This window comes from Pan troglodytes, chromosome 9 (assembly GCF_028858775.2).
Source record: "Pan troglodytes isolate AG18354 chromosome 9, NHGRI_mPanTro3-v2.0_pri, whole genome shotgun sequence".
Taxonomy (NCBI): Eukaryota; Metazoa; Chordata; class Mammalia; order Primates; family Hominidae; genus Pan; species Pan troglodytes.
Window position 1 is genome coordinate 73,106,098 of NC_072407.2, and position 21,033 is coordinate 73,127,130.

The following is a 21,033-nucleotide window of genomic DNA, read 5'->3' on the forward strand; positions in this document are numbered from 1 at the left end:
AAAAAAATAATACTTCTTACTGCGGACAGAGGCCCATTGGGCTGGTGCTCGTGGTGGCAAACACTAAAACCCCGGCACGGGTAACACACGAAGCTGAAATCAGACATGTCAATGGAACAGGGAAATGCGGGGTGACCTCGACTCAGAAGGACAGCCTAGTCGGGGGTTGCTGAGGTCCAAGAGTCAGGCTTAGTGCTTCTGCATGTTTAAACGCCAATAAAGGGTAACGGAGCTGTGGATTCGTTTTTCCAATCAGAACATTTTTCGCACAGTGAAAGCTTCATGGCAGCCGCTGGATGCGGTGGCGAAGTGGTGGGCAGACTGTATCTCCAGGCGATTAGTAAGAGGCTGCCTGTCTGTCTCTGCTATTGTCAAGGTGATGCTAACCTGGGAGACACTGCTTGGTTCTGCCAGTGGTCCATGGACTCCTTGGGGGTGACTTAATCTTCCTCTTTTCATAGCCATGATTTCAGGCAGAGCCGTTGTAAAGCAGAGATCAGATGCTGGCCAGAGAAGTCCCTTTAGAAGCAATAAATTGAAGTGAAGTAATAGACAGCCATGGAGGGGGGGTTATAATTAAAAAGTCCTGACTGCAGACACAAAACACTTACTATGCGCCCATAGCCTGGCTCGTAAGCATGTTAAACACATCATCTCTTCCTTATGTTCTCCGGGAGGCAGCATTAGCACCCCCAGGCTGAAAGAGGAATGCTCCAAAAATGCCAGATCATTCCCAGAGCCACACAGCTGCAAGAGGAGGAGCAGGGATTAAGGGGGTCCCTGAGGCCGAGCTAATGAGTCCAACTCGATCCTGGCAGCACACAGACGGAGCCATGAGTCAGGAAGATTAAGCCAGCAGGAGGTCAGAAAGTGGATTAGCGACGAGGCCACAGAGGCAGGTGAGGCTGCTGCCGGGATGCAGATGCTGCTCAGAAGCTGTGGTGTGGGAGGCCTTGTCCGCCCAGAAGGGAGAGCAGCGAGGGAAGGGTGGAGGCTGGCGGGGAGAGAGAGTCGGAGCCAGGCTGGAGGAATCGCCCAGGTCCAACCTCAGAGCAAAGATGCTGGAAAAAAGCCTCACCCTTGGATTTAACACAGAAAAGTAAAAACTGATGATCTGCGGCCCTGGTATTGCCACCCTCTGGATAAGCCTTACCAGCTTGGGATGCCAGCAAAGAGGGGACGGCTGCTCCTCACCAGCATGGCCCCAAACCACAATACTCCCCCTACACTGTGGGATTTACAGAGCTTTGCTACAGAACTTGTAGTAATTCCAGACCAAAGTCACTTTTCCCGTACATTGTTTTCTCCATGAGATTTAAGTAGGCATTAACTCTAAGCCAACGATGAAGAGCACCTCAAGTCAGACGTTTTATGTGCAGGCTACGGAGACCCTGCAAACTGGGCCAATCTCTCCCATATATAAAGCACGAACCCAATACATAACAGAGGAAGGGTCCACATATAATCCTTACTATATTTGCTTTAAATGACGTGTAAGAAAACAAAGTCCTTCTCTGCCTTTATCGAGGATGCCCTGTGACGTGAATAATAACCAATATGATCAAGGCTTGACTTTCCATGGCAACTTTCACTGGAGGGCCCCACGGCCTTCCCTTTTTTTCTAAACAATTTGTAACTCACCAGTTTCTTGACTAAAATAGTCAAGTGTAAACCACTCCTCTTAAGGACAGGCAGGCTAGTTTTCATTGTTGTATTACAGAGACAGTGGAGGCAGAGGGAAGGCTGAGGGGCTGGGGAGCAGCACTCTCTTTGGTCTTAGCAACCAGTTAATGAAACCACAATCAGATTCCATGCCTTCTACCTCCCCAAGAGGTAATCCAAATGCATACTACAAAGGACATGGCGAGGCTACTCAAAGTGGAGACCAAAGATCCTAACCATGTATTTCTATAATCAAGAGAATGGATAGATGGGTGAATGAGTGGATGGAGGGAGGGAGGGAGGGGTGAGGTGAGTAGGAGGATGAGTGGATGCATGGATGGGTGGCTGGGTAGGTGGGTGGCTGGGTAGGTGGGCGGCTGGGTGGATGCACAGATGGATGGATGGATGGATGGCCGGCCGGCTGGCTGGCTGGCTGGCTGGCTGGCTGGCTGGCTGGGTAGGTGGGTGGCTGGGTGGATGCATGGATGGATGGCTGGATGGCTGGCTGGCTGGCTGGCTGGCTGGGTAGGTGGGTGGCTGGGTGGATGCACAGATGGAGGGAAGGATGGATGGACAGATGGAGGGAGGGAGGGACGGAAAGACAGACGGACGGAGGGAGGGAGGGAGGGAGAGACAGACGGATGGACGGACGGATGGATGGCAGGCAGACAGGCAGGCAGGCTGGCTGGCTGGATGGATAGATAGACGGATGAGTGAGTGGAGGGGGGATGTGGATGGATTGGAGGGTCAGGGGATGGGTGGGTAGGTGGGTGGAAGCGTAGAGTGGAGGGGTGGTCTAGGGGGCCTCCCTGGTTAGGCTGGAGTCAGTGTTGGGCCACACTCCATGGACTCAAAGTTTTTGAATAAAGACCATTATCATGTTACCATCTTCTGCCCAAGTCCTTTTTGATGACTTTTCTTTTAGGGCAGAAAATGTGCTCATGTCAAGGCCACATATACCTAAACTTCTAATTAAGTCTATAATCCCAGAAGAATTTCATTTAGCTAACAAGCAGCTGGGAGAGAACATTCTGGAACAAAACATCTGAAACTGAAAGGGCAGCCCAAAGGAAAACTATGTGTTTTTTTTTGTTTTTAGCGAAGGGGTCTCATTACGTTGCCCAGGTGATCCCCCTGCCTGAGCCTTCTGAGTAGCTGGGATTACAGTTGTGCACCACTGCGCCCGGCTACATTCGTGGATAAAAGAGCTTTTACCTTTCTCGGTGGACTGGGTGACTTGACAGTGCAGAAAGCTCCTCCGTGGCAGGAGGCCTGGAGTGGGCACTGGACACAGCACAGGTGGGAGGGGAGGGGCTCATCTCCAGCAGGAGAGGCAAAGAACTGAGAAAAGGCTTCCCTCTCAGTCCACGTGCGGTGCCACCCCATCACTGGCGATGGCCAGAGCAGGCATCTGGGGAGGAGAGAGGTGGAAAGGGGAAGTGACTGCCAACAGGGGTGGGGTTTCCTCTTGGGGGGATGGAAGCTTCCTGAGATTCACAGTGGTGATGGGCTCACTCATCCGTGAATTTCCTAAAATCCAACGACTTGCACACTTCCAATGGGTGAATTATATGGCATGTATATTACATCTCAATTTTTTTTTTTTTTTTTGAGACGGAGTCTTGCTCTGTCGCCCAGGCTGGAGTACAATGGCACGATCTCGGCTCACTGCAACCTCCACCTCCCAGGTTCAAGCAATTCTCTTGCTTCAGCCTCCTGAGTAGCTGGGATTATAGGCGTGCATCACCACACCTGGCTAATTTTTGTATCTTTAGTAGAGATGGAGTTTCACCATGTTGGCCAGGCTGGTCACAAACTCTTGACCTCAAATACTCCGCCCGCCTCGGCCTCCCAAAGTGCTGGGATTACAGGCATGAGCTGAGAAACTGCAAAGACGCAGGCCTCACATCTTAAACCCTCTCTCCAGGACAGCCCCACTGGCTTTGTCACAGGGAAGTGTCTGTGGGTCTCCAGCTTTCCCTGCACTTCCCAGGGTCCCAGCCTCCAGCACCATTTACCTGGAGCCCCCATCTCTTCTAATCCTTCTCCTCTCACCAGAGAGGCCAAGATTACCCTTTTCAAATATAAACGATGTCACATGCTCTGTACCAAACCTCTGCCCATCAAATACAACCATGGCCTCCTTGTCATGACCCTATACCTGGACGCCCACCGCCCACCTCTGCTGCCTCACACACACTGCTCCCGCAGCCCTCAGCCTTCTCTGCTGAGCCAACACACCAAGTTCGTGCATACCTCAGGCTGGCTGTCCCTGAAGACCCTCACCCTAGAAGATTCCAAGCAAAGACCCTCTCCCATCCTCTGAGGCTCAGTACAGCCATTGGCGCCTCACCCCACAGAGGCAAGGGTTTAAATGAATTCACTCACTCTGTAGCCAGATACCCAGCATTCACTCGGTTGTACCGGCTGATGGGGTACAAGGATGAGCAGAGCCTGCACTAAGTGTCCTCGTGGAGCGGAATTGCTACCCAGCTGCCCCCCAGGTGCTTAGCCGTGAAATCCCCCTGTAAACAAAGAGACCGAGGAGAAGCCATGGAGCCACGGAATCCTCAGGAAAAAGAATCCACTGACTTGCACACTTCCAATAGGTGTGTGCCCAGACTAGGGGGGATATGATTTTTTTTTTTTTTTTGAGATGGAGTCTCACTTTTGTCACCCAGGCTGGAGTGCAATGGCACAATCTCAGCTCACTGCGACCTCCACCTCCCAGGTTCAAGCAATTCTCGTGCCTCAGCCACCACACCCAGGTAATGTTTGTATTTTCAGTAAAGATGGGGTTTCACCATGTTGGCCAGGCTGGTCTCGGACTCCTGACCTCAGGTGATCCACCTGCCTCAGCCTCCCAAAGTCCTGGGATTACAGGCATGAGCCACCGTGCCCGGCCGGGGAGGACCTGATTTTTATCCTCAGACCGGGAAGAAGTCACAGGAGGGCTGGGCTCAGCGGTGGCCACGGTGTTCACATGTACACAACCACCCGAGGCCTCACCTAGAGAACTTCTGACAGTCTGGTCTGAAGCTGTTCTGGTTGCCCAAGAGGAAGACGACAGGAAAGGTGGGGTGGTGATGAAGGCTGAGGGAACAACACAGGCTTGCAGGGGTCTAGAAGGTACAGTGACCAGACTTAGGGAGGGACTGGCTATAGGAGCTGTAGAGATGGAAGCTCAGGAGGACGCCTACAGTCTGGTTGCGACGGCTGAATCAAAGATGGTCCCCATGGCGAAAAAGTGGAAAGAATCCAGCTGACCATTGAGTGGGAATGGACTCACAAGATGTGGTCCCTCCATGCAAGATGATGAGAATCAGAACAAGTCTCAACAGGGCTCTGCTAAACGCCACCCTGGGGATGGACCTCAAAGCCATCATGCTTCAGCCTCAGCGTCCACCAAGAGTGGATCAAGGAAACGTGGTGCATATGTGCAACGGAATGCTACTCAGCCATAAAAAAGGAGAGCATGTCTTTTGCAGCAACAGGGATGGAACTGGAGACCATTATCTTACATGAAAGGACTTGGAAACTGAAACTCAAATCCTGAATGTTCTCACTTATAAGTGGAAGCTAAATAATGTGTGTGCAGGAACGCAGAGCGTGGAATGATGGACACAGGAGACTCAGAAGGGTGGTGGGGGGTGAGAAATTACTTAATAGGTACAAAGTACATCATTCAGGTGATGGTCACACGAAAAGCCCACACTTTACCTCTATGCAACATTCCCATGTAATAAAACTGCATCTGTACCCATTGAATTTATACCCAAAAAAGCTGATTATGCTGAGTCAAAGAAATCAGGCACAGAAGGCCACATGTTGTTTGACTCCATGTCTGGAATAAGCAAATCCACACAGACAGAAAGTGGCTTCCTGGTCGTCAGGGGCTGGAAGTGGGGTGGGGATCCACTGCAACCCAGCACAAGGGATGGAAACCTCCCACACCAGGATGATGGTGACAGGTGCACAACTCAGCAAATCCACTAGGAATCATCAAATGGTATTCTTTTTTTTTTTTTTTTTTTGAGATGGAGTTTTGCTCTTGTTGCCCAGGCTACAGTGCAGTGGCGCGATCTCCACTCACTGCAACCTCCACCTCGCAGGTTCAAGGGATTCTCCTGCCTCAGCCTCCTGAGTAGCTGGGATTACAGGCATGCGCCACCATGCCCAGCTAATTTTTGTATTTTTAGTAGAGACGGGATTTCACAATGTTGGCCAGGCTGGTCTCAAACTCCTGACCTCAGGTGATCCACCCACCTCAGCCTCCCACAGTGCTGGGATTACATGTGTTAGCCACTGTGCATAGCTCTGAATTGTATTCTTAAAGTAAGTAAATCTTATAATTTATAAATTATAACTCAAGAAAACTTTTTGAAAAGAAGAAAGTTTTAGTCTTTTCTTTTTTTTTAATCCTTTTTTAAAATAAGTATTAAAATCCTTACTTAAAAAAAAAAAAAAAGGTAACTGCTATCTAAGAGAGCAAATAACAGTGGGGCCAGACCTGGAGGTTCCTAGAGAAAGTTACGGTCATAGCATTGGTTTTGCACAACTTGAGTTGAGGGGCATCTGGGCTTTCAACAGAGAAGGTATGGAGGGGGAAATAAGGCCCCGCCCCCACAAAGGAGGCTGCAGCGGGAAATGTGACCGTGGATGCTGTGTGAACGGAAATTCTATTGCCGCCAGGGTGCTGGGTGCAGGGAGCCGCTAACAGAAGTTCTATCGGTGCCAGGGTGCTGGCTGCAGGGAGCTGGGCCTGGCCGAGAAGCCCTCCCGCCACCCACTCCCTGGCAGGCCCAGGTGTTGAACAGAATGCAGCAGAAGGTAAATCTGACCAGAACTGGCTTTCTACCTGGAAAAATCCACCCGAGGGAAACAAGGACAAACCTTCTTGAAGTGGAATTAAGAGGCTGCCATTCAGGATCACGACCACCCAAGCTGCCAATCTCTCAGGCACACGGACTCCATCAACTCCTAGAAGACACCCAGCTCTCACCTTGCAGGGTCCAGGAGCAAGGAATCAGACACACACACAGCAAAGCATCGAAACACAGCTTCTAACGGTAACGAACCACCCCTGCACCAGCCGCCCAGAGCCCTCTCTCACAATGGGGGGGCGCACACACACAGCAAAGCACCCGAATGCAGCTTCTAATGGTAACGAACCACACTCCTGCACCAGCCGCCCAGAGCCCTCTCTCACAATGGGTGGGTGCACACATACAGCAAAGCACCCGAACACAGCTTCTAACAGTAACGAACCACACCCCTGCACCAGCTGCCCAGAGCCCTCTCTCACAATGGGCGGGCGCACTCACACAGCAAAGCACCTGAACACAGCTTCTCACGGTAACTAACCACCCCTGCACCGGCCGTCCAGAGCCCCCTCTCACAATGGCCGGGCGCCTCATGGTCTCTGAGGATGAGGAGCCAGCCCCAGGTACAGGAGGGGAAGATAGGCTCAGACGTTGCCAGCACAGGTAGAGTCCTCCCAATATTCAAAAGTAGAGGAATCCTCAAATACAAAATGCAAATGCGGTAATTATGTGCCTGTGACCAAAAAGAGGGGATTAAATCCTGAAGGTGGAGGAGGTGAAACCTCCTTACTTTTGGGGTTCTATTTTAATCCACAATAATAAGCAGACGGGCCAAGGCCACTTTGGAATCAAGCATATCCGGCCGGGCGCGGTGGTTCACGCCTGTAATCCCAGCACTTTGGGAGGCTGAGATGGGAGGATCACTTAAGCCCAGGAGTTCGAAACCTCTCTGGACAATATAGTGAGACTCTGTCTCTACTAAAAAGAAAAAAAAATCCCAGTGTGGTGGCGTGCACTTGGGAAGCTGAGGCAGGAAGATCCCTTGAGCCAAGGGTGCAGTGAGTTGTGATTGCACCACTGAACTCCAGCCTGAGTGACAGAGCAAGACCCTATCTCAAAAAAAAAAAAAAAAAGAAAAAGAAAAATCTGAGAGTCCATTTGGAAGCAGCAGACAGACGAGAGGACATCCCCGTCAGCAGGTGCATGCCACAGGGTGAGGCAGCACAGCGGGAATGAGAGGGCAGGGCCCTCCCAGCATGGCAAAGGTAGTGGGGATTTTGAGTGACTGTACAGGCGGGGAGAGAGGGAGGACAGCTGAGTGACAATGCATGGTCTTTGAGGGGGTCAGGTTGGCAGTGCAAATGCTTTTTCCTAAATGAAGTACCCCACTGGAAGATGCATGTGCTTTATAAATGGAAGCACTGACTCAAGCACAGAATGGGACACTCATTTTCCCTGAGCGTCTGCTGGGAGGTGGGCCAGGTCGCAAGGATCAGCCCTCAGAGTGACAGCTTCAGCTGAGCTACTCGGTGCCAGGCCTCAGGGAGAGGCGGATGCGGAGCTGACGTACACACCCCAGGAGAGCCCGAGAAAGGCTGCCACAGCCCCGTTCTATTTTCTTCTCTGCTCTCCTTGCAACATGGCATTCACTGTGGATTAAAGGGGTAGGGGGAGGGGGGAGGGATAGCATTAGAAGATATACCTAATGCTAAATGATGAGTTAATGGGTGCAGCACAGCAACATGGCACATGTATACCTATGTAACAAACCTGCGCATTGTGCACATGTACCCTAAAACTTAAAGTATAATAATAATAAAATAAAATAAATAAATAAATAAAAGAAAAACCACTTTGGGCCATGGGGCCAGTTTTCTTCCCTCTTCCTCATTCACACTCCCCCAGAAATAACAGAGCTCACCATAGTTTGTATTGATTTTGGCACATGCCACTTGTTTTAAAGGCCATGCTGAATGTCCAAAGCCAGCACTCCACCACTGTGCATTTGAGAGGATGCAGAAAGGCTGCCCTCCCTGTGCCCAGAGCCCACCCCACCACTCCCTGCATGGCCCGGGAAGCCCACCCACACACGACTATTCAAGTGAGGGCTCCAGTTGTGCCTGAAGGGTTGTGAGCACTGCTAGAGTCTCTCACTCAATGACTTAAAGCTTCAGTTCCACTGGAGGGTGAGGCTCAGAAACAGCACTCACTCGGCCAGCAGCAGTGGGCCCGGACAGCAGGGGAGGAGGGGTGGCATCGGGGGAGAAAAGGGGCCGCCCAGGTGCTTCTCCAGCACCAACTCCCAGTGGACGGGCACTGGGGCCTCGGTGCAGACTCACTCGGCAGCTCCTGGCTGGCTCCTCCAGGCAGGGTTCCAGGAACTGTCTCGTGTCCCTGGCTACACAGAGGACTCAGCCCCACAAGGGATTTCTCACACGGGAACAATGTCTGCTTTGTTGCTGAGAGCTCACACCCGGGGGATTTCTGGTTTCAGCCTCCAGGGGCTTTGTTTGTCTTGAACAGAGTGAAGCAAAGTGGTCTTCAGAAGGTTCCAGAAACAACCAGGCTCCCACGAGTAGAGACTAAACCCTGAAGAGGCCCTGGCTTTCACGAGGAGGTGCTGTAGGTTAAATCTGGGCTGGAGCAGAGCTGTGGCTCCATCCATCACTCCAACAGGTCTCCAGTGACTCTAGTAAAGTGGGCAGAACACCTGCTGGGGAAACAGCCCCTGCCCTGCAAGGGGAAGATTACCCTGCCAAGGAAAGCGTCAAACAGGCAGGGAGGCAGGGTCTGGCCGGGTGTAGAAGGCCCCTGATCTCCCAACACCCTTGCCCCAGTGCCGATGGAGGACCTCGGTGGCTGAGATGACCGGGGCCTCCCTTCTACGTGGCTGATGAGAGCCTCCGAGTGTGGGTAGCACCAGCAGGAGGGTGGACCCAGGAGAACAGAAACAGTAATGGGCCCCTTGTGGCTGCTCCCCGGGCTGAACGCCAACCCGCAATGGCTCACTTCACAAGTGGTGTCTGTTCCCGACAGGTGGAACCCCGAGGCTCAGATCTTCAGACCCTCGCCCAAAAGTGTAGAGTGAATGGCGAGGGAGACGTGTTTCTGACTCATGCCAGGATGACTGGGGCCGGGGCTGCTTCCCACGCAGCGCTGCCTGCTGGCTGCCTTCCTGCCAGGAATTCAACTTGCAGGTGCAAATCAGCCCAGTACCAAGCAGTTGGTGGCACACCCAACGCCAGCCTCCCAGGGCTTCCATCCAGCAGGTTTCAAGGCCCAAGGCTGGGTGTCCCCAGGACAGTGGCTCTGCCCCTCACTGGCTCTGAAGTCTGACCCTCCTGTTTCCATCTGTAAAGTGGGATTAAGCATAAACCCTCCCCATGAGTAGGAGGGAGCAGTGGGGCTCCCAGGGCTGGCTGGTGTCCTACGCCTTCCTCCGCCTGCAGGTTACATGCTGCGTTCCGTTTGAGTGTACGGGACACATGCCCTGTGGACGGGTGTGTTATCCTTCAACAAAGATGCTCACAGTGCTGTCTACCTCAAGGCTGACAGCAGTTTGGGAGATCGAGGTGGGCAGATCACCTGAGGTCAGGAGTTCGAGACCAGCCTGGCCAACATGGTGAAACCCCCTCTCTACTAAAAATACAAAAAAAAAATTATCCGGGTGTCGTGGTGGGTGCCTGTAATCCCAGCTACTCAGGAGGCTGAGGCAGGAGAATTTCTTGAATCTGGGAGGCAAGAGACAGAGGTTGCTGTGAGGTGAGATGGCGCCATTGCACTCCAGCCTGGGCAAGAGAGCGAGACTCCTTCTCAAACAAACAAACAACAAGAAGATGTGACTTTGCTCCTCCTCCAACTTCCACCATAATTGTGAGGCCTCCCCAGCCATGTGGAACTGCGAGTCCATTAAACCTGTTTTTTATTATAAATTACTCAGTCTCCGGTAGTTAGCAGCGTCGTTATTACCAGCATGAGAATGGGCTAATACAATGTCTCAGGGAAGACAGGGATTCCAGGCCCTGCACGTAGACTCCACTCTCCCAGCCCTGGGCCTGCTCATCTGCAAAGGCAAACAGACAGCCAAATCTAACTTCATGATGGAGCCAAACGGAATTCACCCATGCGCTATGCGAACCAACAGAAAGCCCAAACTACTGACAGCCAACCGAGACGAGACAGGCAGAAACGTCAGGGAAGCCACAGGGACCCCGCACAGACACAAAATGAACCACAGCAAGAAAGACAGCACGCAAACCTCCAACGGTCTCCGAGCTGCATGAAAACTCACCACAATTAAAAGAAGAAAAGCCCCCAAGAATGCTTGATGCCAGGGAGGACAAAAATAAGACAGAAAACCTACCAAACAAACAACTCAAGAGAGTATTTTCAAAAAGAGAGAGTGCAGGGCTATGGAAACAAAAACTCAAAGGAGCATGACTACAGTAAATTAGAAATCACAAAAATTAGAACGGGTCTAACTGAGAACACAACAATTAAAAGCTCAAGAAAATCATGGCAGGCCGGGCGCGGTGGCTCACGCCTATGTAATCCCAGCACTTTGGGAGGCCGAGATGGGCAGATCACCTGAGGTCAGGAGTTGGACACCAGCCTGGCCAACATGGCAAAACACTGTCTCTACTAAAAATACAAAAATTAGCCAGGCGTGGTGGCGCATGCCTATAATCCCAGCTACTCAGGAGGCTGAGGGAGAAGAATCACTTGAACCCAGGAGGCAGAGGTTGCAGTGAGCTGAGATTGCACCACTGCACTCCAGCCTGGGCAACAGAGCGAGGCTCTCTTTCAATAAAAACAAACAAACAAACAAACAAAAAAATGGCAAACAAGCAGAAAAATGCCAAGCAATTAAAGCAATTAGAGAAAAAGATAACAGATATGAACAAGGAAAATCCAGTATAGGAATTATTACTATCCAACCAATAACACAGAAAAAGTAACAAAATACAGGAAAACATTCTTAAAATGAAAACATCCTTAAACAGAATCTGCAGAGAGAAAGTTTTTCTAGGAAAAACCAAGAATGCCCAACACCAAACACTTCCTGGTGTAGCAACGGAAGCCACTTCTTTAGGAATCTAGTCCAAAAAAAAAAAAAAAGTCACCTATGAGATGGAAAAAATAAATCTGTTGGCCTCAAATGTATTCAAAGCAATGTTCAGGGCAGGAAGACAATCAAACAACATCCCCACAGACGGGAAATTGTGGCTCAAAAATACAGAGCAGGTCGGGCACAGTGGCTCAGGCCTGTAATCCCAGCACTTTGGGAGGCCGAGGCAGGTGGTTCACCTGAGGTCAGGAGTTCAAGACCAGGCTGGGCAACATGGTAAAACCCTGTCTCTACTAAAAATACAAAAAATTAGCCCAGCATGGCGGCAGGCGCCTGTAATCCCAGCAACTTGGGAGGTTGCGGTAGAAGAATCGCTTGAACCTGGGAGGTGGAGGTTGCAGTGAGCAGAAATCACGCCACTGCACACAAGCCTGGGTGACAGGGTGAGACTCCATCTCAAAAAACAAACAAACAAACAAACAAAAAACCCACAGAGGAAAAGAGTTTTCAAGCTGGAGGGAACAAGCTGACATTTTCAAAACACAGCCAATCCTCACCATTCATGAATTTTGTATTGGGGTATGCCTACTTGCTAAAATTTATTTGTAACCCCAAAATCCACGCTTTTCGCACAAAACAGCCAAAGGTTTCAGCTGCCGGATGCGCGGGTTCCCACGGGAGGTTGAACAACGTGGTGGTCCGACTTCTTGTCTCAGCTCTCATCTTGCAAACAAGCGTCTGACTGCAGCCCATGGAATGTCATGATTCTCACATTGCTTGTGCTTTTTGTTGGTGATTTTGCCATGTAAGAGGGGTCCCAGCAAAGGGCTGAAGTGCTGTCTACTTGTTCCTAAGGCAAGAAGGTTGTGATGAGCTTCACAGAGAAAACATGCTACAGAAGCTTCACTGAGGCCTGCCTGAGAGCGCTGTTGGCTGTGAGTTCCATGTTAACGAACCAACATTACATAGTAAATATGGCATCTTTAAACAGCAACACACATAAAGTAAGATTCCGTATTGACCTATGGTCAAACGTGACCAGGGGCTTGTAGGAATCAAACACTGCACTTCCTCTGGGAGCAATGGCCAAGGCGTCACTCATTCAGCATCTGTGGCAACTTTTTAGAACACAAGTACCACCGATAACCAGCATCGACCATCCATTCACTGAGAAAGCACTGCTCTCAGGAACTCTTGCTAAAAAAAACCCACTGAACAGTGAATTCCCTCCAATTAAAAGCAAAATAACAACCAGAAAAGGATCTGGCAAATGAAAAGGCCATTGCAAAGGCAAATGATGGCAGTGACCCCTGCAAGAGAGACAGAGTAGCTCCGGGCCCTGGAGGCACAGTGGATAGTAAGTGGGAGGGACAGTGACAGTGTGCAATAAGTCACTGTCCACACCCAACAAGGCTCAGGAGGTGGGGGAGGGAAAGTGTGCACGTGCGTGCACCCATGCACACATAACTAGCTACTCATTCACCAAACTGATGCCCTTTTCTTCCTGGGCTCAGACCTCCACTGCGTTTCCCAGCCTACTCTGCAGTCAGGTGCAACCTCCTCATGAAACGAGGAAAGGTGATGGATGCACTTTACAAGTTCTGTCTCTTCCTCCCTCATCTTCTGGGCAGATACAGAGGACCCCGTGGAGGATTCCAGAGCTCCAGGGAATGGTCCAGCTATCTAATGGAAAGAGCCTGGGTACCTGAATGTCTGTATGGATCAGAACTTCCCTCCTGTCCATCCTGCCAACCCAGGTGGACTGAGAAGAGAGAAAAAAATAAAGCATCTATGTGTTAAGTGCCTGACATTTGGAGGCCTTTTATTATAGCATTGAGCTTAATTTACCCCTAAATAATATAGGAAGAGGGGACAGTGAAAAGGGAAAAAAAACTGTAATAAGAAACAAAAACAAATTCCAGCCTTCCAGTGTTTCATAATCACTTCTTTTACCTTCACAGATTTAGCTGGAAAAAGTCTCTTGTGACAAAAATAAATAAATAAAAGAAGCATTTCCTTCACCATCTTTTTCTCCTCTTATATTCAAATAAAATAACAGTGATGATGCTCATTTCTTAAGAGCGTGTGTGGTTTGAGCCCACGCTTACCAAGGTATTTCTATCCATATGCACATCCAGCCACTGCCTGTAATCCTGCAGAGGGACGTGTCAGAACGGGGGTCTGCCAAGTGTTGATGTGATCACCATTGCTAAGTCTGGCATTTGTGCTTTCCTGCATTACTTGAACTTTTCATAACAATCATTTATAGCTTTTGTAAGAGGCATTAAATAATATAGGAGAAGGAACTCCAAAAGACCACGCCTATCCTCCTGAACAGTCTTTGTACTACCAGGGAAGCCCCTGGGGCCGGTGGCATGGCCAGATTAGCTCTAGGGCATCAGGCCACCCTGAGCTTCCCCCCCAACGGGTGTCTAATCTTTTGGCTTCCCTGGGCCACATTGGAAGAAGAACCGTCTTGCGCTACACATAAAATACACTAACACTAAAGAGAGATGATGAGCTAAAAAGAAAAAAAAGTTGCAAAAAAACCCCTCAGAATGTTTTAAGAGAGTTCATGCATTTGTGTTGAGCCGCATTCAAAGCTGTCCTGGGCTGCATGTGGCCCACGGGCCTTGGGTTGGACAAGTTTGTCCTAGACAGTGAAGCCACTTGGCTGAGTTCATCCCTAGAGGGCACGTGTCAGCACGTTAGTCCCCTCAGCCCAGTTAGCGTCTCTCTCAGAGGGAGCAGGGCTGGGGGTGGGCTGAGCAGAGGGTCCCTGCTGGACTGCAAGCTGCTGGCACTGGGGGAAGAGGAGACACACATTTAGCCCTCGCTAGGGACCAAGCCCTGAGAGGTGCTAACCCCAGGGCATCTCTTAGCTCCTCCACAGCACCAGGAGCTGGGACCCTGGATGGGCACCAAGTGAGGCACCAGCAACACTCAGCCAGTAGGCAGCATGATGCTTCCCCGATCTCCAGCACTTGGGTCCCCCTTCCCCATCGTGGCTGGGGCCGGGAGACTGTATTCAGAGGTCGGGGTGGATGCAGAGCACTGGGCTTGCCCCCTCAAGCACCTGCAGCAGCCTACACCACCAGCCCACCTCTGCCCACTCCTTTAACCCAAAGCTAAAATGAGAAGGGTCCTCCCAGCCCACTGAGGGAGACCCTTCTAGAAAGCACAGATGGAGACTGTGACGAGCCTCACCCAGATGCCCCTCTGAGTCCTAACTCTTGGATGTCTACCATGTCTACTCCACAGCAAATGGGCTTCGTACCAACTGCCCCTACTACTGCCACCCCCACCCACATTCCCCAGGTGGACAGACGGCGTGTGAAATGTTCGCAGGCCAACCCTACTAGGCGCCTGCTTGCAACCATTATGTCTGCTCCACGCTTCCAGCTCTGTCCCACATCTCCGATTTGAGACCACATGTGGCACAGTCCCCACCATGAGCAAGAGGGAACGTGGCTGGGCGACTGGCCCCCAGCTTGCTCTGGTGGATTCAGGCAAAAGATGAAGCCACACCCCTTCCTCTGCACATGAAGCTCCCCTTTACAGACAAGATGAAGCCACACCCCTTCCTCTGCACAGGAAGCTCCCCTTTACAGAAAAGATGAAGCCACACCCCTTCCTCTGCACACGAAGCTCCCCTTTACAGACAGCCCCAGTTCCCAGGGGCCAACCTCCTCGGGGAAGGCAAATCCAACAAAAGGGACCCTCAGGCATAAGGACAGACATCCAGGGCACAGCCAGCGTGGGCCAGGGCAGCCTGAGGGCTCTGGGCGGCACAGGAATGACACTAGGCCCAGGGCTGGAAGGACAGGAGGAGGCGGACAGCAGCCACGCGGGAAGGAGTGCTCAGGGCTGTACCCCCTGGAAGTGGGGGAGCATGGGACGCTGGGCCTCTGGCACGGCGGAGTCTGGCACCAGGAAAAGGCAGGGCCAGGCCTGAGAGCCTCCTGCACTTGGTGCTAGAAGCCAGTTGTGGGTGCACCTGCCGCCCGGGTTTTCTCTATGAGGCTGTGAAACACTCCTCTCCATCTCTGGGACTCTTGCTTCAGGTCTGGCACATAGTAGGTGCTCAGTGAATGTTTGTGGATGGAGTTGGGGACAATGACAGCAACAGCATGATGTGAGGCCAGCGGCAGCAGGGAGGGGAGGCGGGCACGGCAGGGAGCCTGGGGGGACGGGGGCAGAAGTATGGAGCGAGGAAGGAGCACGGCGTGCCCAGAGCAGTCAGGACCGTGGGTCCGGGGAGGACCAGATCAGGCCTCTGGCGTTCAAGCCACAGGTGACATTGTCCAGATGTGAACCAAAGGGCAGACCACGGGGCTCACCGTCTGCTGCAGGTCATGGATGACCACGCGGATCACCAGCGTGTTGCTCTGGCTCTCCTCCATCCTGGCACCGCCCGGCTTCTCCGCAGTGGCCCGGATCGTGTCATAGATGGTCTCTTCTTTGGAGCTGTCTGACTCCGACCCCACAGAGTAGTCGGAGAAGCTCTGGGCCATCTCGTCCTCGCTGGATGTTGGGCTGCGCGGCATGGCTGCCTGTGTCTTCAAGGTGGGGAGAAGGAAGACAAAGAACGGGAGATGTGAAAATGAAAGAAAACCCAGGGGCACCGTGGACACTGTCACTGGAACACACGTGGGCTCGGTTTCACAGTCCGTGTTTGTTGGTGTGACCACCAGCCGAGGGCCCCTGGTGTGCACACGTACAGATCCCAGAGGGCGGACACAAGTCGGCACCGCCTGCTCCTCCCTGGAGCTTGAGCCAGAGGCGGCAGCCAGGACCCAGGAAAACCCTGCAAACTCTGGTACCAGCGCCGTGAAACCCTGGCACTCAAAAGGAGCCTGAGCTAGCCACGGGGATGACCACAGCTTACAAAGATGATGCAGAGGGCCACTGGGGCTGTCTGAGCTGCCCAAGGTAAAAAAAAAGGCTACCTTTTGTTTTCCTTGGAGGACAGAGCTTCAGGAGAGGAAGAAACATGGGCTTCAGGTCAGAATGGCAGCAAGTTCACGCTATAATAACCCCCTCTGCTTCAAACACAGAGCAATGATAGGTACCGTGTAAAAATAGAACAAAAGGCCAGGGCCAGGCTCACAGATGAGAGAATCTCCCCGACCAGGACTGGAGTGGAACCAAGAGTCATGAGCAGACTGCAGCCATCAGACTTGGGGGTCCCCAAGAGGCAGGGGCAGCTGAGAGTGCAGCTTCCTCAAGGTCAAGTGCAATAAAAATTACCCCACAAAGAGTCAGGCCAGGTTGCCAATGGCCACCTTAGACCAAGGCTTCTTGTTTTTTTTTTTTTGAGATGGAGTTTCACTCTTGTCGCCCAGGCTGGAGTGCAATGGCGCGATCTCGGCTCACCGCAACCTCCGCCTCCCGGGTTCAAACGATTCTCCTGCCTCAGCCTCCCAAGTAGCTGGGATTACAGGCATGCGCCACTACACCCAGCTAATTTTGTATCTTTAGTAGAGACAGGGTTTCTCCATGTTGGTCAGGCTGGTCTCAAACTCCCAACCTCAGGTGATCCACCCGCCTTGGCCTCCCAAAGTGCTGGGATTACAGGTGTGAGCCACCGTGCCTGGCCAGACCAAGGCTCTTAAGAAGGACACAGAACTCTGGGAACAGCCATCCACTATTTGGTGGCTGCATCTATGACATCCCCCACCTCTGCAGGGCAGGAGTACAGAAAGGGTTGGATAAAAGTTGGCTTGACCCGGGGATGGCAGGGACTGGTGGAGGAGGGGCCATGCTGAACCAGCAATTCCACTTCTGGGTGCGTTCTGTGGGGAAGGGCGAGGCCACGTGCATATGGAAAGGCATATAAGATTGTTCCCTGCCAAAGCAGCATGTGGAAATGCATGGTCACCCTGATTGTTTAGGGACCCCTTGATCAAGCTGTGGTCTCTTCATTCCCATGAACTCCACAGCTGTGACAATGAATGAACCCAAGCTACATGTGGATGATCCCTGAAACATAACACTGTGCAAAAGGAAGGCAATTCACGGAAGGATTCAAACCACATACTATCATTTCCAGATAAAGGCTGGAAAGATGCCACACAGTCCTACAGATGGTACATGGGCATTTTCACGTGCGTAACGGCACAGAAGCAGTCAACTGGAAAGGCACATGCCCAATGCAGGAGAGCAGTTCCCTCTCGGAGGAAGACAGGGTGGGCCGCGCTGGCCGCGCTGCTTAGAGCCATGAACTTCCTGAAAGCAATTCCAGCAACTACAGGACAAGGTCAAACTTGGTACAGTTGGGGACACAGATGTTTGCCGTATTATTCTCTTTGTTAGAAATCATTCACAAGGAGCAAGGAAGGAGGGCAGGAGTGCAGGGGGCAGAAGAGGCCACCCCAAAATATGCTGCCTGGGCATAAGGACAGTCCTGAGCTGAAGACAATGGAGGAAAAGCAGGTGCGAGAACAGCTCGCTGCCTTCCCCCGCCACTGGTGTGCCTCAAAGCAAGACGTAAATTCCAGAAGTTCATCACTAGAGACAGCTTTACACCCTTGCCAGCCCCGCCCTGGAGGAACCTACAGAGCTGACTTCACCAAGAGACTAGCCTTCAGCTGCTGTTCCTTTCCTAAAGATTGGCCGCCCCATAATTTGCCCTCCAGAAACTCACAGTCCTTTCCCTTTGTCTTGTCGCTTCTCTACAAATGTACTGTTCCTGCTCTGAGGCACCAACCCAGCCCAAGCTGTAGGCACTTTTTCAGACGCTCGTCACTGACGGGTGCTCTATGTGTTCACAAACCGTTTTTCTCTTGCGACTCTGTCTTATGTCAGCTCAATTTCAGGGCCCCAGGTAGAGAGGAGGGTAGTAGGAAAAGAAATTTCTCCTCTGCAGGGGGAGGGATTAGAGGAAAGGAAGGAGGGGAGGGAGGTGGATAAATGAATGGATGGATGGATAGATGGCTGACTGTGTGGATACCCAAGAGGGAGGAAGGAAGGGAGGAGGGGAGGGAAGGAGGTAGATGGATGGATGGATGAATGGATGGATGGCTAACTGTGTGCGTAGGTGAGAGGGAGGAAAGAAGGGAGGGAAGGAGAAAGGAGGGAGGGAGGGAAGGAAAGAAGGAAGGTGAGAAGGAAAGAAGGAAGGAAAAAAGGGAGGAAGGTAAGAAGGGAGGGAGGGAGGGGAGGGAGGGAGAGGAGGGGAGGGGAGAGACAGAGAGGGAGAGGGAGAGGAATGGAGAGGAAGGGAGAGGAAGGGAGGGAGGGAGAGGAAAGGAAGGAGGGAGAGGAAAGGAGGGAGGGAGAGGAAGGAAGGGAGGGAGAGGAAGGAAGGGAGGGAGAGGAAGGAAGGGAGGGAGAGGAAGGAAGGGAGGGAGAGGAAGGAAGGGAGGGAGGGAGAGGAAGGGAGGGAGGGAGAGGAAGGGAGGGAGGGAGAGGAAGGGAAAGAGGAAGGGAAAGAGGGAGAGGGAGGGAGAGGAAGGGAGGGAGGGAGAGGAAGGGAGGGAGGGAGGGAGAGGGAGAGGAAGAGAGGGAAAGGGAGAGGAAGAGAGGGAAAGGGAGAGGAAGAGAGGGAGAGGGAGAGGAAGAGAGGGAGACGGAGAGGAAGAGAGGGAGAGGGAGAGGAAGGGAGGGAGGGGGAAGGACTGAGAGGGAGGGGGCAGGAGAGGAAAGGAGGGAAGGAGGGGGAAGGAGGGGGAGGGAGGGGGAGGGAGGGGGAGGGAGGGAGAGGAAAGGAGGGAGGGAGGGAGAGGAGAGGAAAAGAGGGAGAGGGAAGGAGGGAGAGGAGAGGAAAAGGGGGAGAGGAAGGGAGGGGGGAGAGGAAAAGGGGGAGAGAGGAAGGGAGGGGGAGAGAGGAACGGAGGGGGAGAGAGAAAGGGAGAGGGAGAGAGGAAGTGGGAGAGGGAGAGGAAGGGAGGGAGGGAGAGGAACAGAGGGAGGGAGAGAGAGAGGGAGAGGAAGGGAGGGAGGGAGAGAGAGAGGGAGAGGAAGGGAGGGAGGGAGAGAGAGAGGGAGAGGAAGGGAGGGAGAGGAAGAAAGGGAGGGAGGGAGAGGGCGAGGAAGGGAGGGAGGGAGAGGGTGAGGAAGGGAGGGAGGGAGAGGGCGAGGAAGGGAGGGAGAGGGTGAGGAAGGGAGGGAGGGAGAGGGTGAGGAAGGGAGGGAGGGGAAGGAAGGGAGGGAGACAAAGGTAGGGAGGGAGGGAGAGGAAGGAGGAGAGGGAGAGGACAGGAGGGAGTGGAAGGGAGGGAGCAAGAGGAGGGGAGGGAGAGGAAGGGAGAGGAAGGAAGGGAGGGAGAGGAAGGAAGGGAGGGAGAGGGAGAGGAAGGGAGGGAGGGAGAGGGAGAGGAAGGGAGGGAGGGATAGGGAGAGGAAGGGAGGGAGGGAGAGGAAGGGAGGGAGGGAGAGGGAGAGGAGGGAGGGGAGGGAGAGGAAGGAAGGGAGGGAGAGGAAGGGAGGGAGGGAGAGGGAGAGGGAGGGAGGGAGAGGGGGAGGGAGGGAGAGGGAGAGGAAGGGAGGGAGGGAGAGGGAGAGGAATGGAGGGAGGGAGAGGAAGGGAGAGAGGGAGAGGAAGGGAGGGAGGGGGAGGAAGGGAGGGAGGGGGAGGAAGGGAGGGAGGGAGAGGAAGGAAGGGAAGGAGAGGGAGGAATGGAGGGAGAGGGAAGAAGGGAGGGAAGGAGTGGGAGGAACGGAGGGAGAGGGAGGAAGGGAGGGAAGGAGAGGGAGGGAGGGAAGGGGAGGGAGGGAGAGAAGCAGAGGGAGGGAGGGAGGGAGAGGGAAGGAGGGAAGGAAGGAGGGAGGGAGGGAGGGAGAGGGAGGGAGGGAGAAAGATGGAGGGAGGGAGAGGAAGGGAGGGAGAAGAAGGAAGAGGGAGGGACAGGGAGGGACAGGGAGGGAGAGGGAGGGACAGGGAGGGAGGGAGGGAGAGGGAGGGACAAGGAGGGAGGGAGAGGGAGGGACAGGGAGGGACAGGGAGGGAGGAAGGGAGGGAAAGGAAGGAAATGATAAGAAGGAAAGCTGAGAAGACTTCCTAATGCAGGACCTAAGTCTGCTGCCAATTATTCACATTAGTGGAATGTCAGGGTAACAATGACATTGATAATCCCAAATCAATAGTTTAATCTTCTATTTAGTCTCTAGCTATAAACCAAAATATATTTACTGTGCACCAATTATACATGAGGGATCCCCCTAGGGTGTGTGTGGCTTCATGTCCAGCGCACGTTCTTTCTTTGTAAGAAAGGCGCCATGCCATGGTCCACAGTTTTCGGAGCACCCTGTGTCCAACCACCTAACACAATCCCCGCGTGGATATCCTGGGGACTCTTGGCTGCGTGGAGTGGGTGGGGGCAGGAACTTCTCACCCTGTGTTTAGACACTTCACAAGGCACAAATGACAGCACGAGCCAAGAAAAGGGGGCACCTGTTTCTTACCCTCAAGTTCCTAAAATGAGAATGGGCTTTATAAGAATCCTGAACTTAGGAGTTTTCACACAACATCTGGATTTC

The 21,033-nt window shown here is 52.6% G+C and overlaps 1 protein-coding gene across 6 annotated transcripts in view; it reads right to left on the bottom strand.

Moving 5' to 3' along the window:
* The window catches only part of SHANK2 (SH3 and multiple ankyrin repeat domains 2), a 695,443-nt gene that overhangs the window by 575,081 nt on the left and 99,329 nt on the right, over positions 1 to 21,033 (bottom strand). For all 6 annotated transcript variants that reach the window (XM_054662507.2, XM_054662506.2, XM_054662505.2 and 3 more), the window contains exon 3: positions 15,894 to 16,112. In XM_054662507.2, coding sequence (XP_054518482.2) covers positions 15,894 to 16,100 — 207 coding nt within the window. In that variant the 5' untranslated portion in view covers positions 16,101 to 16,112. The remainder of the gene's footprint in view (positions 1 to 15,893; positions 16,113 to 21,033) is intronic.